The 27,428-nt window shown below is 39.3% G+C and overlaps 1 protein-coding gene and 1 long non-coding RNA gene across 4 annotated transcripts in view; one reads left to right on the top strand and one right to left on the bottom strand.

Annotated features, from left to right (window-relative positions):
* Positions 1 to 27,428, top strand: part of GFRA1 (GDNF family receptor alpha 1) — a 251,153-nt gene that overhangs the window by 181,915 nt on the left and 41,810 nt on the right. For all 3 annotated transcript variants that reach the window (XM_072995505.2, XM_020779955.3, XM_020779954.3), the window contains exons 5-7: positions 7,829 to 7,938; positions 17,964 to 18,098; positions 26,085 to 26,263. In XM_072995505.2, coding sequence (XP_072851606.2) covers positions 7,829 to 7,938; positions 17,964 to 18,098; positions 26,085 to 26,263 — 424 coding nt within the window. The remainder of the gene's footprint in view (positions 1 to 7,828; positions 7,939 to 17,963; positions 18,099 to 26,084; positions 26,264 to 27,428) is intronic.
* LOC140705504 (uncharacterized) lies at positions 8,459 to 26,091 on the bottom strand. The gene is made up of 3 exons (XR_012084898.2): positions 14,787 to 26,091; positions 13,572 to 13,695; positions 8,459 to 11,485 (listed from the first exon to the last, which is right to left on the bottom strand). It is a non-coding gene; the product is annotated as an uncharacterized LOC140705504 (long non-coding RNA).

Below are 27,428 nucleotides of genomic sequence, written 5' to 3'. Positions count from 1 at the left end.
ATTGGAAACAACAGTAAACATCTTTCACAATGAAAAAGGAGAAGCTTTTGGAGCTTGACTTGGCTTATTTTGCCTTGAAATCACCTCTTCTCCTGTGAAATATGCTGAAGACAAAAAAGAACAATATTGTCTCTAGTGTTTGTTTTGAACCATATCAGTTAATTATCAATTGACTTGATGTGTAGCTACTCTGTGTGAAATTGTTATAACTGAACATTCTGTTTAATAAACAGGATTAATGGAGGTAGTGTATTTAATACGTGAAATATACTACTCATCCTAGTTCTTTTGTACATGGCATTTCTCAGTTCTTTGTATATCATCACTAGCAACATGAGAGTGGTTCCTTTTAATCTAGTCTGGAAAATAATTTCAGGGGTCTGTTTAAGGAATACAAGCTTTACAAGCTCTACTTCCACCCAAGCTTGCCTGTGAATCAGATTAAAATCTGAGCAAGGAAGAATTCTTGGTCTTTGTAGCCTTCAGTTTCCCACTATCAAAGGCAAAGGAGAAATGTTCAATATGATCAGAACTAAGAGGTTGAGACGTGAGCCATTTTTATGGCCATCACTCCACTTCTGACCGAGTGAGTTGATGTCTCTGAGAAGATCCTGGATAATTTCCAAATACATTCCAAGATAGGTCTCAGAAGCAGAATGAAAGACTTGATGGTTTGGATGTCATATTATACGCTTGGCTTAAGAAACAATTGTCAGGGTTTGGATCACTCAGTAACCTGTGGTTAATTAAATTTGGAGGCAAATGCTTCTAGTATTCTTGCCATAGTCATTTACCTTTGTTAGACAACAGCCAGGGTTGTGTGGTTTGTAGTACTGTAGTTTATGAACGCATTTCAAAGGCAGACCTATGTGAGACATGTTGTAGTAATCTGATGAAAGTGCTCAAAATATGTGTCGCTGCACAAGGATCCTTGTGGGAAGTGACACAACAAACAAAGCAGACAATTTGGAGAAAATACAGTACACTTATGAATTATCCAAAGCCACTCCTAGCACTTGGCCATCTAGGAGAAACACTGTTAAACATTTTGGTCTTGTGCCCTGTTGACATACTATCTCTCATTTTTTTATGATGTTAGTTCCTTGCCCTCACTCGTTTTCCTACCTCTTTTTTGGATTCATATACTCTCCCCTGCTAGCTTAGCAGCTAGGAAAGGTGCCAATTTCTGTCTGATTTTCAAGAGACTTTTCTCACTACATTATCCTTGTGCCTCAGACAGGGAGATCCATCCATTTGGATTTCAGTATTTTTTGCCATATAAACTGTAAATCACCTCAGTTAGCGAAGGTCAGGGTCAAACAGAAGGAAAAAAATGGATAGAAACTTCACACAATTCATTGAACACAGAAGCAGTAATTCTTCTCAAATATATAACATGTGCTTTACAAATAGATTATGCTGGTTTTTCATATTTCCATTAAATAATCATTAAAAAGGCCAAAATGGTAATTGCTTCAGATGATTTCCAAACTTCAAAGAGCTTTCCAACAGTTTTGCATAATGGAGAGTTTAAAGGTCTCAACTATTTTTGCTTACAACAGCATCAAGTTTCAGTAATACTCGTTTGCGTTTTTCCCTTGTGAGAGATGACACAACAAGCGTAGCAGCCAACTTGAGGAAAAGACACTCATGGCCACTCCTGCCACTTGGCCATCCAGGAGAAATAGACATATAATATAGTTTTACCTCTAAAATAAGCAATACAAAGTCTATTAATTTTTCCTGACAAATACTGGAAATATAAGGATTGTGAAGACAAGGACTAACATTTCCTAGACATGCTTTTTTTCTGCTTATAAATATACCCATATATGTTTTCTTTTATCCTTTCTATTGCAAAGTGTTAATGAAAATGGTATCTCTTTCTTTAGTCCTCCTCCCACTTCTGAACTGATAAAATAATTCCCTGGGCATCTTCACACAGCAATCCTTTAACCTCTGGAACTTATTTGCTGCCACAGCCAGCTCTCTGTATTGGAAGTACAAGTAAATAAGAGGCAAACAATGAAGCCTCAGATCAATAAGTTAAACCAATAACAAATTTTAGGTTGGAAATAATACATTAAGAATAGTGTGTCATGTTTATTCATTTGGGGTAACAAGAAAAGTACTTCATGTTTCGGTTTTAATAAGGTTCCCATTTAAATTTTAGCAATAGTGAATGGTGTGTTTTCCTTCATTGTTTCATTCTTGCTTTGTTCTCATTTCTGATCACTGGTAGGAAATGAAGAGACTGGGAAGCTAGGGAAGATTTTAATGTAAAATTACCTCTTATTTACAAATTACCTCTTATTTACAGTCCTTGAAATTTTTGCATAGACCAGGAGCTCTGTTGTGTAAACTGCCTTTAGTTAGGTTGTGTGTGCGTGCACACACACACATTCTGGAATAGGTAAAGGTAAAGATTCCCCTTGACAATTGTCTAGTTGTGTCCAACTCGTGTGTGTGGGTGTGGGTGTGGGTGTGGGTGTGGGTGTGGGTGTGGGTGTGGGTGTGGGTGTGGGTGTGGGTGTGTTGGAATTAAGGAAGAACAGAATGGGCCAAAGAGCAAAACTATATATAAATTAATTAACTGAAGATTTCCATTCATGCAATCTTAGAATACTGTAATAAAACAGTAAAGAGAAAATACTACACTCTCACATCAAATACACATCTTTTCTCCTGCATTTCCATCCTGGTTCTGAGGTTTTGCTCTTTGGCCCATTCTGTTCTTCCTTAATTCCAATTTCATGGAAATAATTTCTAAAATTAATTCTGGAATAGGTAAAGGTAAAAATTTTCCTTGACAATTGCCTAGTTGTGTCCAACTCTAGGGGGTGGTGCTCATCCCCGTTTCCAAGCCATGGAGCCAGCGTTTGTCCATAGACAGTTTCCGTGGTCACGTGGCCAGCGTGACTAGACACGGAATGCCGTTACCTTCCCACTGAGGTGGTACCTATTTATCTACTCGTATTTTTACATGCTTTCAAACTGTTAGGTTGGCAGGAGCTGCGACAAGTGATGGAAGCTCACTCTGTCGCGTGGATTTGAACTGCTGATCTTGTGACCTTGCAGCCCAGAGGCTTTTTGAGGTTTAACCCGCAGTGCCACCACATCCCTATTCTGGAATTCTGGAATGGATGTGTGTATCTTGATCCAGTTTTCAATTCCTTTTGTTTCTCCATGGGGTTACTTCACACAGGATATATTGAGTCAAGCATGTATTTAATTAAATGTAGCACACACACACCCCAACTGCAGTTGTTTTCACCATTGCATAATATTTATTTTGCTCTGTGTCTCATCTTGGTGCACTAGGGGCATGAAGGTAATTTCAAAAATGCAGGTGCTCTTCTTGACAGTCTATCTAGAGCCTGTGAGTGAGTGTAGTGAACCTTAAAGGCCATATGAGCCTGATGGGAGTGCCAGATGATGCTGTTGTCCTTTTGGATCATATTCATATGTCTTTATGTCTATGAGGTTTGATTTTATTCACAACTGATATCGTAAATATCCCAGTTCCTCATTGTACTGGGCCACTAAAGCAATATCAGAATAATCTTTTTTGTAGCTTATACCAAGGTGTTCCCTCCCCCCGTCTGGCTCAGAATATAAATTAAATGATTTCCAGTAGTATTTTGCATTGTACATTCTCATGGTAAGTAGTAACTTATGAAAATGAAATATATATTGCACTGCCTAGCTGGGTTGCTCTGTCCATCGTTCTGTGAACCAAAAACCTGCTCCTAGAAGAACAGCAGACCTGTATACAGTATAGACTGTATAGACTCTGAACTTCTGCAAGCTTGCCCATCCATCTCTACTTGCAGTCCACTCAATAATGTACATTAGTTCTCTTTACAAGAGTAGATCAAATGATAATAACAACAAAATTAATTAGTCTCCAGAGACTTTTCCTTTTTAAAAAGTTCCAAGAATATACAGACTGTGTTTGTTTTTGTTTTTTGCTACTTTTTATTTTGTTTTTGTTTTGTTTTCCAATTAATATAATGTTTACACAGGAAAAACTGTACGAAGTGATGGCTGAGACACAGAAACATAAAGGTTTTCAGGAATCCTTATTCATTTGCCATAGTTTCTTTAGATAAAGAGTATGCTTTGACAAAAACATTGCCTGTAGAAATCATGTTGAAGGAACGGGAGTTGCAGTGTTTTGTAATGGTTTGTGCCCCACAACATACAATACTTACAATGCAAACTTATATGTAAGTTCATAATAGTAGTCTTATTTCATGGGTGTAAAATATAAACTTGATCTTTCACATTACAGTAGTATGGACAGGATGCCTGCTGCGGCTTGTGTTTGAGTAGGTAATCTAAGAACCGGTATGGTGTGGTAGTTAAAGTGTAGGAATGGGAAGTCCAAGATCACAATGGTATTGATCCAATCAGTCTGACCTGCCTCATAGGGTTCTGAGTTGAAAGCAAGGAGGGAGAAACCTATGTCTACGAGTTTAATGCATTGGAAGAGAAGGAAGGAAGGAAGGAAGGAAGGAAGGAAGGAAGGAAGGAAGGAAGGAAGGAAGGAAGGAAGGAAGGAAGGAAGGAAGGAAGGAAGGAAGGAAGGAAGGAAGGAAGGAAGGAAGGAAGGAAGGAAGGAAGGAAGGAAGGAAGGAAGGAAGGGAGGGAGGGAGGGAGGGAGGGAGGGAGGAAGGAAGGAAGGAAGGAAGGAAGGAAGGAAGGAAGGAAGGAAGGAAGGAAGGAATTGATGAAGTTGGAATCAGAATAGTTAAAAATCAGGTGGCATTTTTGTGATTTATCCACATATTGATAGTGTGGATAGGAAAATGATAGCATTTTATTAAACTACAGTGGTGCCTCACTTAATGAGGATAATCTGTTCCAGCGAAATCGCTGTAGAGCAAAATCCTCGTTAAATAAAAAATCACGTTGAAACGCACTGAACGGGTTTTCAATGCGTTTCAATGGGATTTTTTATTTTGCTTAATGAGGATTTTGCTCTACAGCGATTTCGCTGGAACGGATTATCCTCATTAAGTGAGGCACCACTGTAGTTTAATAAAATGCTGTCATTTTCGTATCCACACTAATGGGCTGAAAACTCACCGTGCAGTGAAGTTCTTCCATAAGGGCGGCCATTTTCGGTGCCTGTAAAGCGAGGAATCCATCCAAAAACACAGCGGGGAGTCATTTTACACAGCGGGCGGCCATTTTGAAGCCAACAATCAGCTGTTTTAAAAACAACATCTAGCGAAAAATCGGGTGCTGGAATCCAAAATATCTGGAGAGCACCTGGCTACTTATTTCTAAAGAGTCATGATCATCATCATCTTAAAGCTGGAGAGCTTAGAAGGAATCTGTCGGTCCTGAATCCAGCCCCTACCAAGGAGGCACAGTGGGGAATCAAACACCCAATGTCTGGCTCCACAGCTAGATCTCTAAACCACTGAGCTATTCAGCAGTTGCCACAATTCAACTATGTTCTATCTGAGTATATTTATATTAAGATATAGGTTTGTGGAAATCCTTACAGGCAAGAACCTCAGTTGCTACCTAAGCAGGGAGAGAAAGCATGAAAAAAGTACAAGGTAGTCAAAATCTGTTCATTTGCTAGATTTTCTTCTCAGAGGTCAATAGTAATGGATGACAAGTAACAGCGTCAACTTCAGTGTATTACTTTTTGAGATACTAAGTGTATAATACTATTTAAAAACAAAAAAGGAAGAGAGAGGAGGCATATTTACTTTCTTAGTATAATGTTACATGTTTAGGGGAGATTTTTGGCCCCTTTCCCAGTTATTAAAGTATATTTGCATTTTAAAATGTATTGAAAAGTGACACACTATTTTGTCTCCTGAAAAGGACAAAAGCTGATCCCACAGCTATAAATACACAACTCCCAAACAAACTGCACCAGAGCACAGAGTGCTACTCCTGCCCTCTTAAGATGCCGGCCACAGAGACTGGCGAAATGTTAGGAAGAACAACCTTCAGAACATGGCCAAAGAGCCCAAAAAACCCACAACAACCATAACACACTATTAACCTGTCATTCTCATTGTAGCTTGTTTTTTTTTTAAAAAAAAAAAGCTCATACATTACTGTGAAACAAATAATACTTCACACATCAACTTACACATTACTTCAAAACAAATAACATTCCAAACTTGGTTCATCTCTCAAGTACTCTAAATGTGTGAGCACTTGGGCTCCTTATTAATCACAAAACACCATACAAAGTTCAGTTGTGGGCATTTGTTGTTATTTCCAATAGATAGAGTAGTAAAGCCAAAATGATAGTTCTGTGCCATTCACTCAGAAAACTGATAACAGAAATTTGGATTCCTGATTCAAAAGTTTTCACAGCATCTGTCTCTAAAATGCACATCTGTGTGTGTGTGTGTGTGTGTGTGTGTGTGTGTGTGTGTGTGTGTGTGTGTGTGTGTGTGTGTGTGTGTGAATTCCTTTCTATCTCCATCAGATATAGCTCTTCCTAGTGCTTGCTTGCTTGTTCTCCTCAGTTCAACCTTCTCCTGATTCTTATACAGTCAACCATTTGTTTCATGAATAGCCTTATCCTATCAGCAGAAAACATCACATGATTGTATGTAAGCATGGTTATACATATTCCACACAAGATAACTAATTTCTGTGCCAAGATGAACTGGATTCCCTTCCAAGACAGTTATATGCTTTGACCATGTATGCATCATGCAAACTGAGTCTGTTCACACATATTTGATCACTAGGTGTCCAGAAGGAGCAGGGTCTTCTCTGTAGTGGCTCCAAGTTTATGAAATGTCTTTTCCTGACTCCAGCTCTGTGCCTTGCAAAGACCTACCTTTTTATAAAAGTCCTTTTAAAAAGGCCGAATTATTGTTTATAATATTCCTGTTATAATATGCTTTGTTCTCCCTTTTCCTGAAATTTATTTATTTATCATTAATTTCCTGGAGTTATGTTTTTAAAATAGTATGAAAAGAGCTAATAAAGCTGATAAAACATTTACTCAAAAGTCCCACAGAGTTCAATTGGACCTGATTCCAACAGTCCCCCACCACAATTGGAGATTAGGCTGCTACTTTGGTTCCTAGTATGCCCCAGCACTACCCATGCATAATCATGGACTGTACGTTTCCACAGTTCTGTGGGTCTTTTCCTGTCTCATGAGCACACAGTGGCAGTTCTTCATGCCATTATGCCATTATTTTTCTCATCCAGTTCTTCCAAAGAGGTAGTTCTTGGGGAAGACTGTATCAACAGCCTTTTATGAGTCAGTCCTAGAGTATGGACATTAATGCAGTTTTACACCATTCCTTTTTGTAAGCAAAATTGCTTTAGGGATTTTAAACGGTCAGGAAAAGAGCACTATAGAGTCAATGGCAGGATTGCATTGCAATCTTAACATTGCAAACTAATGAGGAGGCTCACAGACATTTGCTCCACAGTCAGCTAGCCCACTTGCTTGGATGGACATGATTTTCTTTTCAAAGTCTAATGAAAAAAAATGTCACCAGTTGAACACTTCATTGCTGGATGTAATCATTGCCAGGACCATAGAATGTTCTGCCCTGTTTACAGTGTGTATTTTCCAGAGCAGCATTTGTGGGTGTTCGTTTCATTTTGTCTTCTACCAAAAAACACAACACAGTTTGTTTGTTTTATAATCCAGCATTGGGAGAGGGGATGTACATGTTTTTGTTTTAAAAATACACTCTTAATAGTTTAAATGTATACAGTATATGTATGTAAAATTATAGAGTACAAACTGTAAGTACGAACTGTAAAATTGCCTGCAGGTTTGATATTTTTAAAATAGATCTTTTTTCCTCCCATATTGCAGATCTCGCCTTGCAGATTTTTTCATGAACTGCCAACCTGAGTCACGGTCTGTTAGTAGCTGTCTGAAAGAAAACTATGCTGACTGTCTCCTCGCTTACTCTGGACTTATTGGTAAGGTTTGCCTTTTCTTGTTTGTTTTTTCCTGTGTGGGAAGTGAGGCTTTTGTACTGTATTTGGTTTGAAATGAAACAACGTGGCGAAAGGAAAGCAAAAAAACAACTAAGATATCTTGGAAAGTTTCGCAGAATATCAGAAATATAAGAAACACCCGTGTGCCAGACATCACTGTGTAATTAGCTTCTATAAGAATTATTTTCTATTGTTCTTTGACTTAACTTCAGTCAAGTTTTCAAAGCTTCAGTCCGGAGCATAAAGATGGTCATATAGAAGTGAAGTCAAGCAGACAAAAAGATGAAGGTTGTGAGCGTTCTAATGCTGGAGGCATTCAAGAATTATACAATCAACTGTCAGATCTGCTTTGATTTCTATTCCTGCATTGAGCAAGGGGTTGGGCTCTATGGCCTTATAGGGCCCTTCAGTTATTCTATGACTCTATGAAGAGGCTGATAGAAAGGAAATAATGTTTTGAATGAAAGAGTACTTTTAAAGAATTACGTTTCATTTTGTTCAATTTGAGGGCAGCTAGTCACATGCTAGCAAGTAGCTGCTTTGCAAAAGAAGGTACATCAGAAGTCATATTCTCATGTCTAACTTGTGCAGCAACATCAGCTATATGGAAGGAATCCTGCTTGCACAGCTGGATCTTCTTAGTTGAACTGAATAATTTTGCTCTTAAATTTTAGGAGTGTCGTGACTATATCATCATCATCATCATATTAGAACTGTAGAGCTGGAAGAGCCCCTATGGATCATCAAGTCCAGCCCCTGTCAGGGAGGCATGGTGGAGAATTGAACTCTCAAGCTCTAGCTCTGCAACTAGATACTTAAACAACCGAGCTACCCAGCAGTATTTTCTTATCCTTGAAGCATGAAACACAGGAAATAATAGTTTTCTTTAAAACAAGTCATGAAACCCTATGAACTTTGTTTTAATCCCAAGTTCATTTAAAAACAACAACACACAGTTCTACTGTTCTACCTAATTTCAGAAGCTAAGAGTGAATCCACAACAGCTTCCATGATGGGCCCTGGACCCACCAAAATTCCCCCACCCCATCTTATCACATACTTTTCTTCATCTCAGAGTCAAATTCATACTATGGTTTCCTTAGGACAGAGCTAAAGATCAATTCCTTTGATTACCACTTAAGATGAGTTGTTTGCAAGTGTTTCACCCTACGACTTGCCCTTATCATGTGATTTCCATAACTCTTGCCTTCTTCACACCATTCCCATGCAAGCCTTCAACAACTCTAAACATGGAAGAGCTCAGGAGACGGAGTATGCCACCTCCGCCACCTTTTTGTAGGAAGGTGTCAAAAAAAAACTGTCATCAACTGAAAATGGTTACAATACTCCCTGTGACTGCAAACCCCTTGCAAACACAGGTGTGGAGAGATGAGGTCTGTGGCTTCTCCACTCTATTTTTGAGCACCTGTAAAGCTATGTTTTCCATATAGAGGTAATAAAATTAAATGCAGTTGGGTTGAATTAAACACAAATACTGTTTATGATTATAGCATTTGAATCTCCCACACGTAATTTGGAAAAAATATATATTTTGTTATGGAAAATAGCTTCTTGCAAAAGATACCAGGTTGTAAATGAAAGAAACCATATTATCTTTAAAAAATGGTATCTGAAGTTATTTGTCATTTGTGTTTGTGAAAGCTATATTATCTCTTCAGATCAATGTCACACTTAACATTTGGCTTTACCATGGCTTGTTGTTGCTTGGATGGCTGTCAAATTCCACAGATTTTACCTCAGAAAAAGACCCTGAGCTGATCTTGTACTAGTTCCTGCATGGAAAGTGTCATCCTAAGGAAGTCAGTATTTGGAATGTAGCAGCCAGATAGTACAATAAATATGTTTGTGTATAAGTGAAACATAAGAAACAAATAGCAAAGACTACAGACTATACTTTTTTTCAAATTCAGATTCTGTAGCTATCACAAAATATTCCTATTTTTCCTGTTTCAGCTAGGTGTGAAAACTACAGCTGAGACTCCTGTAGCATTAAGCAAATTGTTTCTGATGAGATAGCACCTAAGGGAAGCATGAACACAATCAGATGCTTTTGTACTGTAATGGGAGGTGTTAAGATATATTAGGGAAACAGTTTCTTTAAATGTGTTGTGAAATACTAAGTACTGTAGAATGAAAAATTATAAGCCCATTCCCCTATAAGTGAATATGTAAAAATCAGTGAGACCATTTCTGTGTTACCAACAAAACAATGCTCTGTTATTCAAAGGCTTGTGTATAGTGGTCCCCAAAATGTTTACTGTCACTAGATGTTGTCTCTTTAATTTTCATGGGCCAGACTGCCACCACTTCTATATACCCTTTAGTCAAGTCCGTCTACAGGAAAATGAAAGACGAATGATGACTGGGGTAAAGAAATAGCTTCGACAAGCTTCATAAATGGCTTTTATAGAAGCAAATGCAAAAGGAGGACTTAACTAGCTTCAGATAAAAAGAAGTTGACTCTAGGACCAAGAACTGAATGTCTTAGACATCAGATCCAATCAAGTGATGTATGGGTGCTAGCTCTTGGCAAGAAATAACTTTGGTACTAATGGATAACTCAGAATAACAGCTGCTGGCAAGTCGTTCTCAGACACAGTGACTTTTGCTGAGGAATTTATTGAAACCATTATGCAATTTAACCTTAAGGATAACCCAGTTTCGGCAAAGAGGTGCTTTTATGTTTCCAAGGGCAAAGATACTGCACAAATGCTAGAAGAAAGGCAGCAAAAACACTCTCTGGCATTGAGATCAAGGGAATGAGTCCCTAAGGAAGTGAAATCAAGTGGAGATCTGACTTTGGAGGGAAACTATACATTCTTCTTCCTTGCCAGCAGCCCCAGGATACAGACAAGAGGATGGAAACTGACTAGTATCACCAGAGTTCGTGCCTCTCTTGTAGCAGTTATTCTGGATTTATTTATTATTTTTTTGCAGTCTTTCAAAACAAGTTTTCTTATTTTGTAATACCAAGTGCTCTATCACATTAGGTTAAAGCTAACATGAATGCATTACTGTAAAGCAAAGATAGGAAACATATGGCCATCCAGATGTTGGACTACAACTCCCAACAGCTCTCACATGCATGTCCTATGGTGAAGGATAATGGGAACTGTAGTTCGTGAAGGGCACCTACACATTCTGTGTGGATGAGCAGATCTGTCAAGCTTGTTTTTACACCCCCATGCACATTCTGCTAGGTTCTATGCAAGTTCCTTCCTATCCTGGCATAGAAATATGTAGCTGTTTTATGCAATTTTTTTATACATACAGATATTTGTACATGTTTAATCAACTGTATCGTTTGCGATACATGTACCCATTGATTACATTGTGTTTGACAGCATTTTGGAAAACATGCTTTTTTTGGCACGTAAAAAAATGTGCATAGGTTGCCAAGCATACTTTGCTGTTCTTCCACAGAATAAGTCACAATACCAGGAGCATAGAGAGTTGTGGCTGCAAACTGTATGAACTCTGTCCTCAGTTCTAGAAACTGTGGGTAAACCTATGAGGAGAAAAAACACGATGAAGCATATTTCTCACATATATCTAATTACAAGTCTGACAGAAATCTTCTCAATGCCTTTTCCTGGAATTTTCTCAGAGGCAGGAAAAGTTGAATCTATTGTTAATTTGGCTGACAGTTAGATTCTGAGTTTTGTGGTCTAAATGTTAAGCATTTTCGCCGCCTCTGGATTTTTTTCTGCTCATGTCTGTTAAAAGAACTACAGTGGGGTCTTGACTTAAGAACGGCTTGAGTTAAGAACATTTTGACTTAAGAACCACTCTCACAGGAAAATATTGACTTGACTTAAGTACTTAGATTTGAGTTAAGAACTGAAAAAAAACCATGTGGGAGGCAGGGAAAGTGCAAAATTTGAACTTTCAGTTAACTGTTGGCCAGTGAAAAGGGTGCCTGTCTGCTTCCTCACTCCTCCCAGCGTTTAGAGAGTGGATTGGGAGACAGTCTTCGGACTGCCTGGTACTGCCTGGACTGTATTTTCCCTGCCTTCCCTGAACCTTTCTTGACCTAAGAAAAAAAAGAAACAAAATATCCCCCTCTAGTGGTCGAAGGCGGAATAGCAGCTTCCCATTAGTTTCTATGGACGGAAAAGAGCAGATACGGATCAAATGGTTTTCAATGCATTTCTATGGGAAATGCAGATTTGACCTGAGAACTTTTTGACTTGAGAACCGCCTTCCAATACGGATTAAGTTCTCAAGTCAAGACCCCACTGTAGATCCTTTAAGTGTTAGTTGTTATGTGCCTTCAAGTCACCCCCAACATGGGCGAACCCCATGAATGAGAGACCTTGAAAACGTCCTGTCTTCATCTGCCCTAATCAACTCTTGTAAACTCAAGCCTGTAGTTCCTTTAGGAAGTCAATCCATCTCATATTTGGCTTTCCTCTTTTCCTGCTGCCGTCAACCTTTCCCAGCATTTTCATCTTTTCCAGAGAATCCTGCCTTCTCTTAATGTGCCCAAAGCCTCAGGTTCAACGTTTTTTGCCTCCAGAGATAGCTGAGGCTTGATCTTGTCTCAGACCCACATGTTCATCTTTCTTTCAGTCCAGAGCTCTTTTTCTGTATGTGTATCCTGTGAGAATCAAAACTTTCCCATATCAGCATCCTGAGAAAGTAATGGAAACTTCCAAAGACACTTCCTGTGCTCTCTGGACTAATCATATGGAGCTTTAGTGTGCCAACACTGTCAAACAGCACAAAATTTACAGCTCTGTTGTGGTCACTCTCCATGCAGTAGGCCGAAACACTTGAATAAATTTCTTAAATGGGAGAAGGATCGATGCCATGGCCTTGTAGGTGGCTTAACAATAATAAGTACTCATTAAAGCACCAAAAGAGTCAGAAAAAAATTGCTGTGTAAAATATAAAGTAGTAGCGTTAAATGATTCCAGAAACCGTTCAGTTTATTAAATGGGAGACCATCACAAGAACACATTCTGACATGAAAATGATGGGTAGTAATGACTTCGGGGTATGTTTGCCATATTAAAGCAGTCATGAAAATTAGATCTGATATTCTTTGATACAAATGGAACAAATGCTGTGTTCCAGTTGCACACATTAGTAAGAGCCAGATGGCTTAAAAGCGTAATTTATACTGCTTACCAATTTTAAACGAGACAGTGATAGGATTTTGTTTTATGCTTTTTGGTAGATTTCTAGTTTGCTTTCAAGAATATTGCATATCTGCAAATGGCTGTGCGCCAAGGTTAAAACCTATCCCTACTAAAGTGCAGAGTATCAGAGGCAGTTCTGTATTGTATTTAGTGTCTGATAAAGGTACTTGTGGCACACTGGTTAAACAGCAGCACTGCAGTGAAGACTGTGCTCACAGTCTGAGTTTGCTCCCAATGGGCTCAGGTAGCTGGCTTAAGGTTGATTCCGCCTCCCATCCTTCCATCCAGCTTGTTGTGGGGAGGGCAATGTGCAGCCTGCATCATTGAATTGCAAAGCACCCAGAGCATGTTTTAACCACTATGGGACGATATATAAGCAGCCCACTTCGCTTTTTTACTTTCGATGAGAATTAAATACATTCTGAACATTTTGTCAAATCTGTCACCCACCTCATCTTTTATCAGCTCATAAGCCTTTCTGTGACTCGTAAATCCAGAGTGGCTGGTGAAGATTATCTGGAAATATTGCTGTATTGTTATTATTAATCCATTGTTTTAATATTATTCTGCTGGCCTACAAGAACAACAACAAAAAAAGATAAAACCACCAAAAATACTAAAACAGTCACACAGTGAAAATAATTTTAAAACCCAAGTTGAAGAGATGCATTCTAACACAGTGGGGGCCAGTGGTAATTTTAGACGGATTGCACACAAAAGTTTGGGAGCAATACGGAAGAAAGGTCTGTCCTATGTATCTGGAAAAGGACTTTCCCCATATAAATCGGATGATGACATCACCAGCCACAGACATTTGCCAGTAATGAAAAATTTCCTATGGATCCATTTGGTCCCGAGGAAGCCTCTGGGGAAAGGAGGATGGGAGCTCTTAAACATGTGAAAATTGCCACTGTCAACCCCAGCTGCTGTGATATAACCAGCAATAGACGGGGTTTTGTTTGGACATTTAATATTTCCTTTTCCACCTACCCTATATCCAAAGGCTTCCCTTTTAGGACCAAAGGGGTCCTAGAAGATTCTAGGAAGCTGGGGGCGCTGTTAGACTAGGAAACATTTTATTACCATAATACTGTCATATCTGATGATGCCATTTCATGGAACTTTACATTACTGGATTTCAGATGCTGTGTTGTATTAAAAAAAAAATTCTGGTGGAAAAAAAAGGTTATTGCAGTGTTACCGTCCTTGCTTTTTTCTTCTCCCATTCAATCACAGCCTGAGTTACATTCTCGCAATCCCTTCTGTGTACCAGGAAAGCACTTAATTCTTTGTCCCAGTTTGCAGTCTGCATGAGGCAAATGGATTATCTGAATCATCAATCACAAACACAGCCATCAAAATTTGATGAACCATTGTAAAACTTCCGGGTGTGGATTGAGCAGCTCTCTGCCAAATTGTATTTTTTACTTGCAATGATCTGTTCAACACATCCTGCTTGATGTGTACCTTTCAGTTTAGAGTGAAAATTGATATAGCCAACCGCATCAGGTGATCAAAGAAACCAGCAGGTTGGAGCCCTCCTATACTTCCTTTGCTTAGGAACAAGAAGCTGCCTTATATGCTCAAACTATTGGTCCATCCATCCCAGCATTGTCAACTCTGACTGACTCTGGAAGTTCAGAGAAAATTCTTAACTAGCCATACCTGGATTTCAAGATGGTCTCCTGTTGAATTATTATCTGGACAACATCATGCTGGTCTTCTGAAATCAGGAAAGATCAAATATGTTCACTGATACAATCCTTTATGAATTCTGAGCTCATGAGATCTAGATGTGAAGAGAGTCTTAGTAGACTGTAGTAGCCACCCTAACCTGCTTTATGAGCAGGGCTTGAAAAATTTTAGAATGTCTCACCAGTCAGTCAAAAATTTCACCAGTCAGCATGACCGGGCTATAGCCTTCCAGTTTATTGTTTTGGGAATCACTGATTTATACCCTCAGACGTGGATTGCTTTATTACCTGTGTGCATGTAGGGTCATGAAGCCTTTCTTTTAAATGTTTCCAGCAAAAATAAAACTGAAAGGAAAAGCACCCAGCCTCTTAAGCAGCCACAGTTCCCTCCCACCCCAGGATGTATCCTCATTTGGTTGAAATTGAGAGCAGGGAATCTCCAGCATGGGATTACTCTATATTTTCCTGCAGAGCTGTATCTCTATGTGCCACTCAAACTCTCTTCTCGTGAGAAGAGGGCAGTTTTCCTTTTGCAATGTGAGGGGGGAGGGGAGGACTGCAGGATTAGAGAGAGAGAGAGAGAGAGACAGTTGGAGGGGAAGGAGGTAGGCAGGGAGGAACCTGTGACTTGTCCAGCAGCATTTTTCATTCATCACAGATGAGTGAAAACAGGACTTGAAAAATGTACTCATCCACTCATCACAGACGAGTGGACGAGTGCATTTTTCAAGCCCTGTTTATGAGTTTCCTTTACTTTCCTTTTTTGGGGTAGGGGTGGGGGTTCATTTGTTCCTGTAAAGAACTTGGTCTTAGAAATAATTGAGACAGAGCTTCCCTGACTTATTTGCAGAAGCCTAAAATGATCATCTTTGATTTTTTTTTTCTTACACAAATTTTCACATAGCTGAAATATTGTACTGTCCTCCCTGGATTTCTAGGTATTTAACTGATATAATTTCCATTTGAACAGCTTTCCTGGACTCTTGGTTCTTTGTCACTGATTGTACTGTGCATGTGGCACCTGAGTCAAATGCACTTTTTTCAATTTATCTTTCATCAAGCTTTGATGAATAGTGCTTTTGATGGTTGCTATTTTGACTACACTCCCTTCACCTGCATTTCATTATTCCCAGTAACTGTGTTATTGGAATTTGCCAGGCTTTTGCAGACTCTGGGTAGTTATCATCAGTAAACCTTGAATCAAAATAGGAAAATGAGATGTTTGCCATCTAATTCAGTAGACTCGTATCAAAACAAAGGAATCCTTTTGGTTGTAATATCGATAACCGTATCACTCCTGCCTCTGTGGATGTTGTTAATGTTTGTGTTTCCTATATAAAGTGATGGTAGTTGATATGCTAAATTCTTGTAAGACTTCTTGTGATCGAAATCATGCATATATTGCTAATGATGATTCTTCCTATGAATAAGCATATTTCCAGAAAGACTGTATTTCTGTTAATGGTGACTTTATTTGTGGCACCTCACAAAACCTAGCATAAATCAATATATTCACCCCTTTCAGTCCACAGATAAGAGGTTTTTGATTTTACTTCTTGATTTGTATTGCATCCTTGTATAAATTGTGGAGCTACCCACTGTCTAGAACCAATATTTAGCAGGGTATCCTAAATAGACCAGAAGGGGTGGGCAAAAGGTATCCTTGGAGCTGCATGTAGTCCCCCCAACACTGTTTTTAGAGTCCCTCTGACCCTAGACACCCCAACCCACAGATTCCCCTCAAAAATTATCCAGGGTGTGGGAGAGTGTGTGTGTGAATTCATGCTTTTGGAAGCCTCCCAAAGCAGTAATGCACCTTTTAAACTTACAGCTACTTTCAGTTTTGTGTCCATCCTGCTCCTCCCATTTGAGGGCAATTTGGGAAGTCACTGTGGTCCCTAGACGACTGCAAGAGCAAAAAACTAGCCCCCCAACCTCCATAGTTGCCCACCCTCATCTATAGCCAAATCTTCTCTCTGTTACAAGTCTGAGAAAAGGTGAGTGTCTATTCCCGACCCACAGATTCTAAAATATTCCCATCGTTCTAAAACATGTTATTGGACCATTTTATATTCTGTGATTTTTAAAGCCACAAAATCATTTTACTGGATGTTTGCTGTTTATTTATCTAGCGTTCACCCTTATTATGTTAAGTAGTCATGCATATTCATGTTGCAGTCTAATGTTGCTAAGAGGCGGAGACGAGAGATATGTAATAAAGAGGCGGAGTCAGAGTCAGAGTGAGTCAGAGTGGAGTGAAGAGATAGAGTGTGGTATTTGGGAGATCTGAGGTGTGATTAGAGTGAAGAGTGAATAACTGTTATAACCAAGAGAAGGTTGAGACTGATGATAAATAAACCTGTAGAAGTTACCTATGATTAATAATCAAACATCTGTAATCAATAAACAAGTTTTCTTTAAAAAGACAGTGAAGTTTTGACCTTCATCGTCATCCTTCCATAAGTAATGTTGATTTAGTGATCAACTGGTGACAGTGGGTGAAAAGGAGTATTAGTTTGCCTTCGTGTGCTCTGTGTTTGGGGAGTCAGGCAGGGGCCACGAGGAGCAAACCTCACAATTTATTTGTACTATCCAAGCTTGTTTTAAATTTCCAGAATTCTTAAATTAAAGAATTAGATTAGATTGGTTATGCTGGGCTATACATGGACCAATGTCAGCAGTGTAAGAAATAACAATAATTCTCCAAATTTCTGTATGGTAATCATTCCTACTTGATGGTTGCCCAATGTGTTAGTTATTCCTCAGGCTTGAAGAATAAAGTTTGTGAGCTATTCCACTATATTTTACTTTAGAATAAGAAACTTTTGAAAAGAAATTCTTGTAGTTAAAAGGTGTTAATGTTTGATTAATATTTTTTAAATTGTCTGTTTGTAGATTGAAGCAGCCATCAATGCCTCAGCTGAAGTTATTTGTTCTGTATTAATAACCTTCTTCAGAATTGATCAGGACATGTTTACAGAAATGCAGGTTTTCTGATCCCAAGTATATTGGTGGTGTTCACATAATAATCCAGGTTTGCTTTGATTGCCTACAAGATGGTATTCATTTCTTAACTTCATTTCCTAGAGAACAGTAAATTATTGGAAAATATAACAATAATCTTATAGAATTGTGTTTTTGTTTACAGGAACAGTTATGACACCAAATTATTTAAACTATAACAGTCTCAGCGTCGCTCCATGGTGTGACTGCAGCAACAGTGGAAATGACTTAGAAGAATGTCTAAAATTTCTGAATTTCTTCCAGGATAATATATGCCTTAGTAAGTCTAATATTCATGTTTATATAATACTTCTAAAGCTTTGGTGATAAGGGGAAGCTTTCAGGTTTGATTTATTCTGTGTTCTTTTGGGCGTTTCCTCAGTCATTTTTGAGTCTTTCAGTTACTGGTCCTTTCACTGAACATGAAAGGGACCAGTTGTTTTGGATCCTTTTGCTACATTTTCCCCATTCACTTTCTGTATAGCACCCATTCAAAAGTCATAAATGTGTTAAATACTGCAAAAAAAGAAAAAGGAAGGGCAAGGCAAGCAACAGATAATCAGTTCAAAAGCCTTTAAAAGCCCCTAAAAATAATCAAAAAGCAAGGGCAAGGTGGGCAATCTACTCTAAATTAATAAAATAACGATTTTTTTAAAAAATAATAATAACAGGGACAACAAGATACACAGACACAATTACACACACAAAAGGAATGGGGAAAAACCACCACTGCCCCCTCTCCCAAACCAAGAGTAGCAGGAAAGCAAATAAAGACAACAATACAGTAAAAGCCCCCACTGCTGTCAGAAATTGACTAGAGCATGGGAAAATTTCTCTCTTCCTTACAATTAATGTCTTATCTGCTCATGCTTGAATCCATCATCAGCATACAGCAGCAGAAAGCAAAAATAAGAGAAGGAAAGGGGAGGAAGAGGAAAATCCCAAAGAAATTGGGAGATAGGGAAATCAGACAAATAATCCCGGAGACATTCTGGTACCACAGGCAGACTGACTGGTGGCAGTGGCAACAAACATGTTACTAGAAATTGGGGTTGCAGGTGGAATTCTCAAAAAATCCAGAAGGAAAAGCGGGGGGGAGATCTATAGGCACAGATACTCAAGATGGAGGCCACCAGAGGATTCTGTAGCACAGAGATTCTATTTGCAAGGAAAGATTGAAGGAAAGAACATTCTTCACTGGGTTCAACCAATCCAGGCCATTCTAAAATTCAAAATTCCCTCCCCCTCCCAGTGGACGTTCTGATTGGCTGTTGAGAGCAGCCCTCAGAAAGCTATTTAATTCAGTCTTTCCCATGTGATTGGACAGACAAGAGGGAAAAAGAGCAAATGAAAGAGAGAAACACAAAGGAATCTGAAGGTGTTTTGACCCTTTTTCCGTTAAAACAGAATTCAGACTTCACAGAATCTCTTTTGGAAACTAACAAAAGAGTCTGAAAACAGAAGGAAAAGGCCATTTTTAAAGTGTTTCTTCTTTTAGTGTTACCATGCCTATCTGCTGATATAATAAAATACGGTAAGCTATAACTGCAGAATTTGTCTTGTTTATATCATCAGGATTCTAAGATTGCTTTCTAATAATTTTTATTCTAAGGTGCCAAAACACCTTACACCAAAATTCTACAGTGTTTTTTTTGGACACGAATCATTAGTTATCATGAGTGATTTCCTGTTTGGTATTTCTCTGTGGACTCTCTGAATTCCACCAGTCATATTGAACTGCTCTGGTGCTTTTTGGATAACTTCTTAGATATACTTTGTATTAGAGATGTGTGCTTTGTATTCATATTTGAAGCGTGGCAGCACAGCTGCACCACAGTCCAGTCCCACCCCCCCAAACCAGCTCAGTCCATTTACCAAGTTCCTTGCCGCACGTGCGTGTCCAGCGGCAGCAACATCATGCTAATTGCAGGTGTAGTCCCATCAGCACTTCCCCGCCTCTCCCTACAGCAGAACGCTCCATCTGCAACGGTAGAAGTTCTCTCTAATTTCCTGCCTCTAACTTAGGAAGTTATCTATATAAACATCATGACTAGTAACCCTTGACTGCTAGTCTAGTCTCCTTTTGAAGCCATATGAGCTAGTTGTCATTACCACACTAATAATTCTCAAGGAATCCCATAATATAATATAAACCAGAATCAAAGAACATGAGAGACACTGCAGACTAAAACAACCAGAAAAATCTGCAATAGCTGAACATGCCCTGAAACAAACTGGACATGAAATTCTATTTCAAAATACTGAAATACTGGACAACACCAGCAATCATTACGTCAGACTGCACAGGGAAGCCATTGAAATCCACGAGCACAAGCACAGTTTCAACAAAAAAGAGGAAAGTATGAAGCTGAACAAAACTTGGCTCCCAAGCTATCAAACATACTACGTGCGAAAGGTCAACGAACTCTACCCACCCACAAGGACAGGGGATCACTACACACAAAAGACCAGCTAATGACACCCATCAACCACAGGAACAGATAATCTCTTCCCCTTAGCACAACAATACACCCACAACAATACACACTAATAACCCATCTACAGGAAAAGACAAAAGCCTATCTCACAGCCATAAATACTGCACTCCCAAGCCAACTACACCAGAGTACAGGTTGCTGTCCTTGGAAGATGCTGGCCACAGAGCCTGCCGAAACGTTAGGAAGAACAACCTTCAGAACACGGCCAAAGAGCCCGAAAAACCCAGAACAACCATTAGATCCCGGCCGTGAAAGTCTTCGCGAATATAATAATGTGTTGTTTGAACACATACTTCTCTCTGTCAGAATTTCCTACTAGTCAATGTCAGTCAACAGTAGCATGGTGAGGGCATGGGAGTGGGTTACTTTCTACATAAACAACTTGATTGCCCCTGCAAATTGCAGAGGCTTGTTGCAACATGGAATCCAGCCACATAGATTTATTTTTAATTATGATGTTTCCCACATTATTTAGGTAACATATGTATAAGACTATAATTAAATGAAATCTTTGGTTTCCAGTGATTGGAAACATATAACTGTACTAAGAATAACCATACAAACTACCTAGGGTTTATCCCAGCATGGGTTGGTTAGCAAGTTATAAAGATTTAACCACACATCATTTTCAGGTGTGTGGTGGCATTGCAGAACAGCTGTAAGGACTCAGAGACATCTTTTACATACAATGTTTGGAGTACCATGTTGCATAATAACCTACAGTATAAATGGATGCCATTTGCCTTTTCCATAGGTAATGTTTGATAGTTTTGGAATGTGATGCTAAGCAATAGTGTACTATAATGGAAGTGAGCCTCTCCTCCTCTGGCATAACTACCAGAGGGTGACTGGAAGTTTTCACTTATATTTTACATTAATTATAATTCACTGTTACATGCAGACCAAGAAAAACTGTACTGAAACAGATTGTAAAAATAGTTAACTTAGAAAATAAGCTGACTTATGATCCTGGCTTGTTGCCCTAAACAGAAATATGGAGGAACTGTGCTCTCTGAAAAGCTGTTAGACTCCATCACCCATCAGCCCTAGCCTGTCCACTGTCACCAGGCATGAAAGTAGTTGGAGTTTCTGGGGAGGTACAGGTTTCCCAAGTCTGATCTGAAACCATAGTTAAAGACTAACCATAATGTCAGTTTTGTATATAAACCAAAGCAAAGTGTGCTGTTTATATACCACCCCATTAACAGATACAGTTTATCACAGAAGTGAGTACACACCCTCACATTTTATAAATATTTTAGTACAGTCAACCCTCAACTTCCAAACATCCCTAGATACAAACTTTCCGATTTACGAATGGCTCTGTTGGCAAAAATTGGCATCGACTTGTGAACAGAGCTCGACCTACAAACAAGGTTGAGGCTCCGTTCGCAAGTCAGTGCCATTTTTTGCCAACAGAGCCGTTCGTAAAGGGCTCCCTGCAAAAAGGCAGGGAGAAAGGGCTGGAAATTCAAATTTGCCGCCCTTTCTCCCTCCCTTTTTGCCTTATGAGCTCTCAAAGCGCAGGAGTGCAGCTGGCACTGGGGAGCTAAAGTTCTTTGAGGGAACCATGAATGCCAACATGTACTGTGACATACTGAAGCAGAGCATGATCCCCTCCCTTCAGAGACTGGGTTGCAGGACAGTATTCCAACACAGTAATGACCCCAAACACACCTCCAAAACAACCACTGCCTTGGTAAAGAAGCTGAGGGTAAAGGTGATGGAGTGGCCAAGCATGTTTCCAGACCTAAACCCTATTGAGCATCTGTGGGGCATCCTGAAACAGAAGGTGGAGGTGTGCAAGGTCTCTAACATCCACCAACTCTGTGATGTCTTCATGGAGGAGTGGAAGAGGACTCCAGTGGCAACCTGTGAAGCTCTGGTGAACTCTATGCCCAAGAGGGTTAAGGCAGTGGTGGCAAATAATGACGGCCCCACAAAATATTGACACTTGTATCCAATTTGGACATTGTCACTTAGGGGTGTACTCACTTTTGTTACCAGCGGTTTAGACATTTATGGCTATGTGTTGCATTATTTTGAGGGGACAGCACATTTACACTGTTAAACAAGCTGTATACTCACTGCTTTACATTGTAGCCAAGTGTCATTTCTTGTCACATGAAAAGATATACTAAAATGTTTATGGAATGTGAGCGGGTGTACTCACTTCTGTGATATACTGTAGCTGAGAATGAAGAAATGTTCCAATTTTATGACAACATTATCAAGCAGGAGATTGAGAAGCACATAAACCCAATAAGAAATGTAATTCAAAGCAATATTTTAGCCTGGGTTCACACCCAGCCATTATTTCTAGGTAGGAAAAAATAATTTATGGAGGATCTGAGAAGTGGCCTTGAGTTGAACATTTTGGATCTTCCTTAAATGTGAAAAAGTAATAAACTGTTAAGATTGTTATATTGGCTTGGAAGCATGTCTCTGGAATACTTGGCATACTCTTGTTTCTTAACAAGGAAAGACTGTAAACTTTTTGAGGACTGTCAGGGTTTCCTCTGTCCTGTCAAAGCCTGTACATATCCTTGATGTTTTAATAATCTTCTAATGTGTTCATTTGAAAATGTGGTCATTTCTGTACCATTATATGCTCTGTTTTAAAAGAAACACCCCATTTCCACTGTGGTCTCTTTTGCTGTTGGAGTAAAATTTAATGAAGATAAAGCAATGACATTAGAGGACACTGTGAGGAAAAATTACACTCGACCCTGCCTGAGAGACCTTTTCTTCATGAAGAAATTAAAGGTGTCCCTGCTTTAATAGCATTTCACTGAAGGGGGAATAAATGTTTCATTATTCTTTTTGTTAATGGATTGGCTTATGTAAACCTTTATTTTAAATTTCAAAATACTAATGATGTGTAACATACACAATGGCTGAAATCCAGTAGAAAGTCACTACTAAAGTAGGATCATTGGGATTTGGTGAGTCAACATCTGTGTAAGTTCTGTTAATGCAGTAGGCTTACTCTAGTCATGACATACTGCTGGATTTCAGCCAAAGTCTTAAGAGGTGGACTTTTAAAGGTGACCTAGATTTTTGTTTGGTACTCAACATCTATTCCACAGAACATGGCTGATACAGTAGTCTTCATCCCTGGTCCTCCCCCCCTTTTTGGGGGGGGGCTATTATAGTGCTTCATTGGATTGGGCTCATACTTCGCAAAAGTTCCTTTTGGAACTATAACTTCCACACGCCTTCAGCCACCCTCCATCCTGGGTGCTGTAATTTTCTGAGCTCTAATTACCCTTATGTCATTTTTTGCCCATTGGTTAAAGGATCCCCAGCCTATTTAAAGACAAGTCAGGGTGAAATTACACATTCAAAAGAATCACATAGCACAGTATTCCTGTGAATAGACTGCTTAAAATGTAATTGGAGACTTGTATGACTGACTTCTTAGTGCAGCTCAGCGCTCCCTGTAGGATAAAAGGTAGTGTCAAGAATAAGGATTCTGGTGTAGAATTCTCATGCATGCTACTTGCCTGTGTGCAGCTACACTTTGTTATTCAGAGGTAAGGATGTGAATCTCACAGCTTCTTGCTTTCGGCAAGAAACTTAGAAAAAAATGCTCTCTTTTTTCACAGCAAGGTTTTTGTGTGCAAGGGTAGTTCCCCACCCTCAGCCCTGAAAATTTTTGCAGACAATCTTGTGAAATCTCGGGGATTTTGTGGCCATTTCTTTCAGAAAAAAAATACCATTCAGTGCCAAATTATAACAATTCATGGGCAAAGTGGTATCTTCCCTGTGTGAGATATCCTAGAAAGGGCATTGAGCTTAGCAGTTTAATGTAGGCAAAAAACAAGCACCCAAAAATAGGGATATCATTTTTTTCATGAAACTAGGAAATCTTGGTGGTCCAAGAGGAAGTCTCCTTGTGAGTCTTGCCGTGGTGGTAAGGCTCAGAAATTTCCCAGGAGTGAGACAATTTTCAAATATCTTCTGCATCCCTACTCAAGATACTCATTCGGACCTGCTTTCTGTCCCTCCCCTGCAGACCCACAAGGACTAAACTACCAAATTTTCTAAGTATCCACCAAGGAATTTGAACATAATACACTCCAGGCCCAAGATTTTATGTAGATAGCACTTTGAACAATGAGATGTCAGTTTATTTCATTCAGGGTAACTATTTGTCAGGTTTCTGGAATCATTCTTTAGTTTTCAATAACGTGCTGCAGGGCATAAAGATCCGTACAGATTTTTCGTGCTTCTCCTCACATCATCCTGCCCATTTCTGAAGTCTATAAATCACTTCCTACATTTATTAGATTTTTTAAAAAAACTAAAGTGCATGTCTCGAAGATAAGTAAAAGTGAAATAATTTATAGTAAGTGGTAGATGCTATTGAAGGAAAGTATTAATAACTTCTACACTAAGGTCCCCAGTGAAATGGTTTGATTTCATATACAATGAGTTTGAAATAAGAAATCCCTAAATCCATGCTGAGTCCCCAAAGAGCTGATTAAAAACTGTTTTCTATTCATTTGTGTCTGTTTTTTTAAAAAAAACAACCAATTTATTCTTGCCATAAACACAGTATTTAATCCCATGAAAAACTAACGATTTCCCTTTCAACGTTTCCATTTTCAACTTCTACTATAAGCGTGCTTCTCCCACCTAATTATGCAGATTTTGTTTGAAGACTTGAAGGGAAATAGAAAAAAGTATATAAAAGTACCTTCTGTTTACAAAACCAATTCTTATAAATAAATCAGTACCTGCTATTACTGTTTGTCTTACTAAATACCTTGTCTTGGAATGGTAAGTTGATAGAATACTTGCAAAATAGCTAAAAGGTGTATTCTCCTATTAATGTTCCTTACGGTGTGATTATTCCTGCCCTACCCTTATCTTGGTGGTCTACATTTCTGTGGATTAAAATTTATAAACGATTTTTCAGTAGTTTACAAAGCAGTAGTGCACTTAGAAAAAGTTAGACTCTGGATTCAAGGATCTTATTGAAAAGCAAGGAACTCTTTAGGTCAGGGGTCTCAAACATGCGGCCCGGGGGCCATTTGCGGCCCCCCCCAGATGATTGTGGCCCTTGCCTTGCCTGCCCCCCAAAGCGCCCACACATCCTCTGCTGTCAAGAGTAAAAAAAAAAGCTTTGCCTCGCTCGCTGGCTCTCTCCCAAGACAGCTCCTCTTGCACCCTCCATCCAGAACTGCAGCCTGCCAGCCAGCCCACCTGTCTGTCGGCTAAGGAAACTCCTGGGCGGCTTCCTCGGGCTCTTGCTCCGCTTGGCGGAAAATCTGATGTGGCCCAGCCTCACCCAGACTCTGCCTCTAGCGGCCCCCAGGTAAATTGAGTTTAAAACCCCTGCTTTAGGTGATTATCTAGATTTCTGCTCCTGACCTCAAAATCTCACCTTGATGAATTTGCTTATCCTGCTAAAAGGGACCCTACGCATCTGACCACATTGGCATCACTCCTACAAATATGCAGCTTTTTGAAATTTCCATACTTTATGACTTTGTTTGTTCTGATTATTTACATTGTTTACATGATCACGTGTCATTGTGCTTAAGAAGACAACTTCAGATTGAGTTTAAACCTTTTGTTTATCGCCAGAAAGATTTATAAAGTTAATAAATCTGTGATCAGAAATTAAAAGTTGTAAAGATAATTCCTTCTATCTCCCCTCCATTTTGCCTAGAACTTTAGTATTTTGTTTCTCTGTCAGTTTTAAACAAGTTTCCCTTATTTGCTCATCTGCTGAATTTGCTCTGCGATTTCCCCTCTAGAAAGTGCAATTCAGGCCTTTGGCAATGGTACAGATGTGAACGTGTGGCAGCCCTTCTTACCTGTCCAGACGACCACTGCTTTAACTACAACGGCATACAGATCGAAGACTCTGGGATCTGAGAACGCCAACAATGAAATACCTACTAACAATGACTTACCAGCATGTGCCAATCTCAAGGTAAGAAACCCCTGAGAGTGTTGCAATGACAGCTGTTTGGAAGTGCAAAGTAGGAGAAAAAAACTGTCTGTCAGAGAAAGAATGTGCCGTTGTTTGATGCGGATGCAGATTAACCAGACAGGCTTATATTTATCTGTCTCCTACTACCTTCAATATGTTGTTGGAGGGTTACATCCAAACATTACAGTAAACCAGTCACTCATAATTTTAAGATTTTGAAGTACTGGAATCAATAATAGGTTGCAGTGCTATAATAATGTGGTAGCAGCTTTTGCCACTGATTCTTGAACTTTAACAGGTTTGACTAAATGCTTGATACCTCTAAGACCTGAAAAGATGCAGTTGTGCTGGTTCATCTTTTTCTCAAGCCAGATTGCAAGTGGATGATAACTTAAATCAGCTATAACCAAAGAATAGAGTGTGGTTTCTTGGCAGACCATTGCAGACGTCTTGCAGACCACCTAATAATGGCTGCTTTGTAAGGTTCTTCCTGAGACTGGTGTCCTTAACTGGTGAAGCACTTAAGTGTTGATAAGTAAGAATGCACACAAAGGAACACTTAACACAGATGTCTTATTATCAAGAGATCCTCAGCATGTACTTTTATATATCTTAAACACATCAGGGAAACATTTAGAAAACCAGAAGAAGGAATATGTACCAAGGATAAAGCCAGCCCCGTTGGGAGCAAAATATATGTGTACCTTATGGCCTAACTAGGCAACACAAGCAAACATTCAACACCAGCACACTGAACTCGTTGAAAATGGACTCAGATTGCAGCAAAACTCGGCTGTATCTCAGAATGAGATTACTAGTACTGTTCCTAATCACCTCAGCTAGTTATTAATCTTCCCATACTTATCTGATCGCAGTTTCTATGATGAGGGTGTTGGCCCTTCCTGCTTGGCATCTTGAGCACAAAATGTTAGTACAGTGGTGCCTCGCTTTATGATCACTCCGTTTAACGACGAAACCACATTACAACAAACTTTTTGCGATCGCTTTACGATGTTTCCTATGGGGGAATTTCGCTTTGCGATGATCGGTTCCCTACTTTGGGAACCGATTCTTCGCAAAACGATGATTTTCAGACAGCTGATGAGTGGTTTCAAAATGGCCTCTGGGTAAACAAAATGGCCCCCCGCTGTTTTCTGGCACAGAT

This window comes from Pogona vitticeps, chromosome 3 (genome assembly GCF_051106095.1).
Source record: "Pogona vitticeps strain Pit_001003342236 chromosome 3, PviZW2.1, whole genome shotgun sequence".
Taxonomy (NCBI): Eukaryota; Metazoa; Chordata; class Lepidosauria; order Squamata; family Agamidae; genus Pogona; species Pogona vitticeps.
This window is presented reverse-complemented; position numbering and strand designations above follow the sequence as displayed.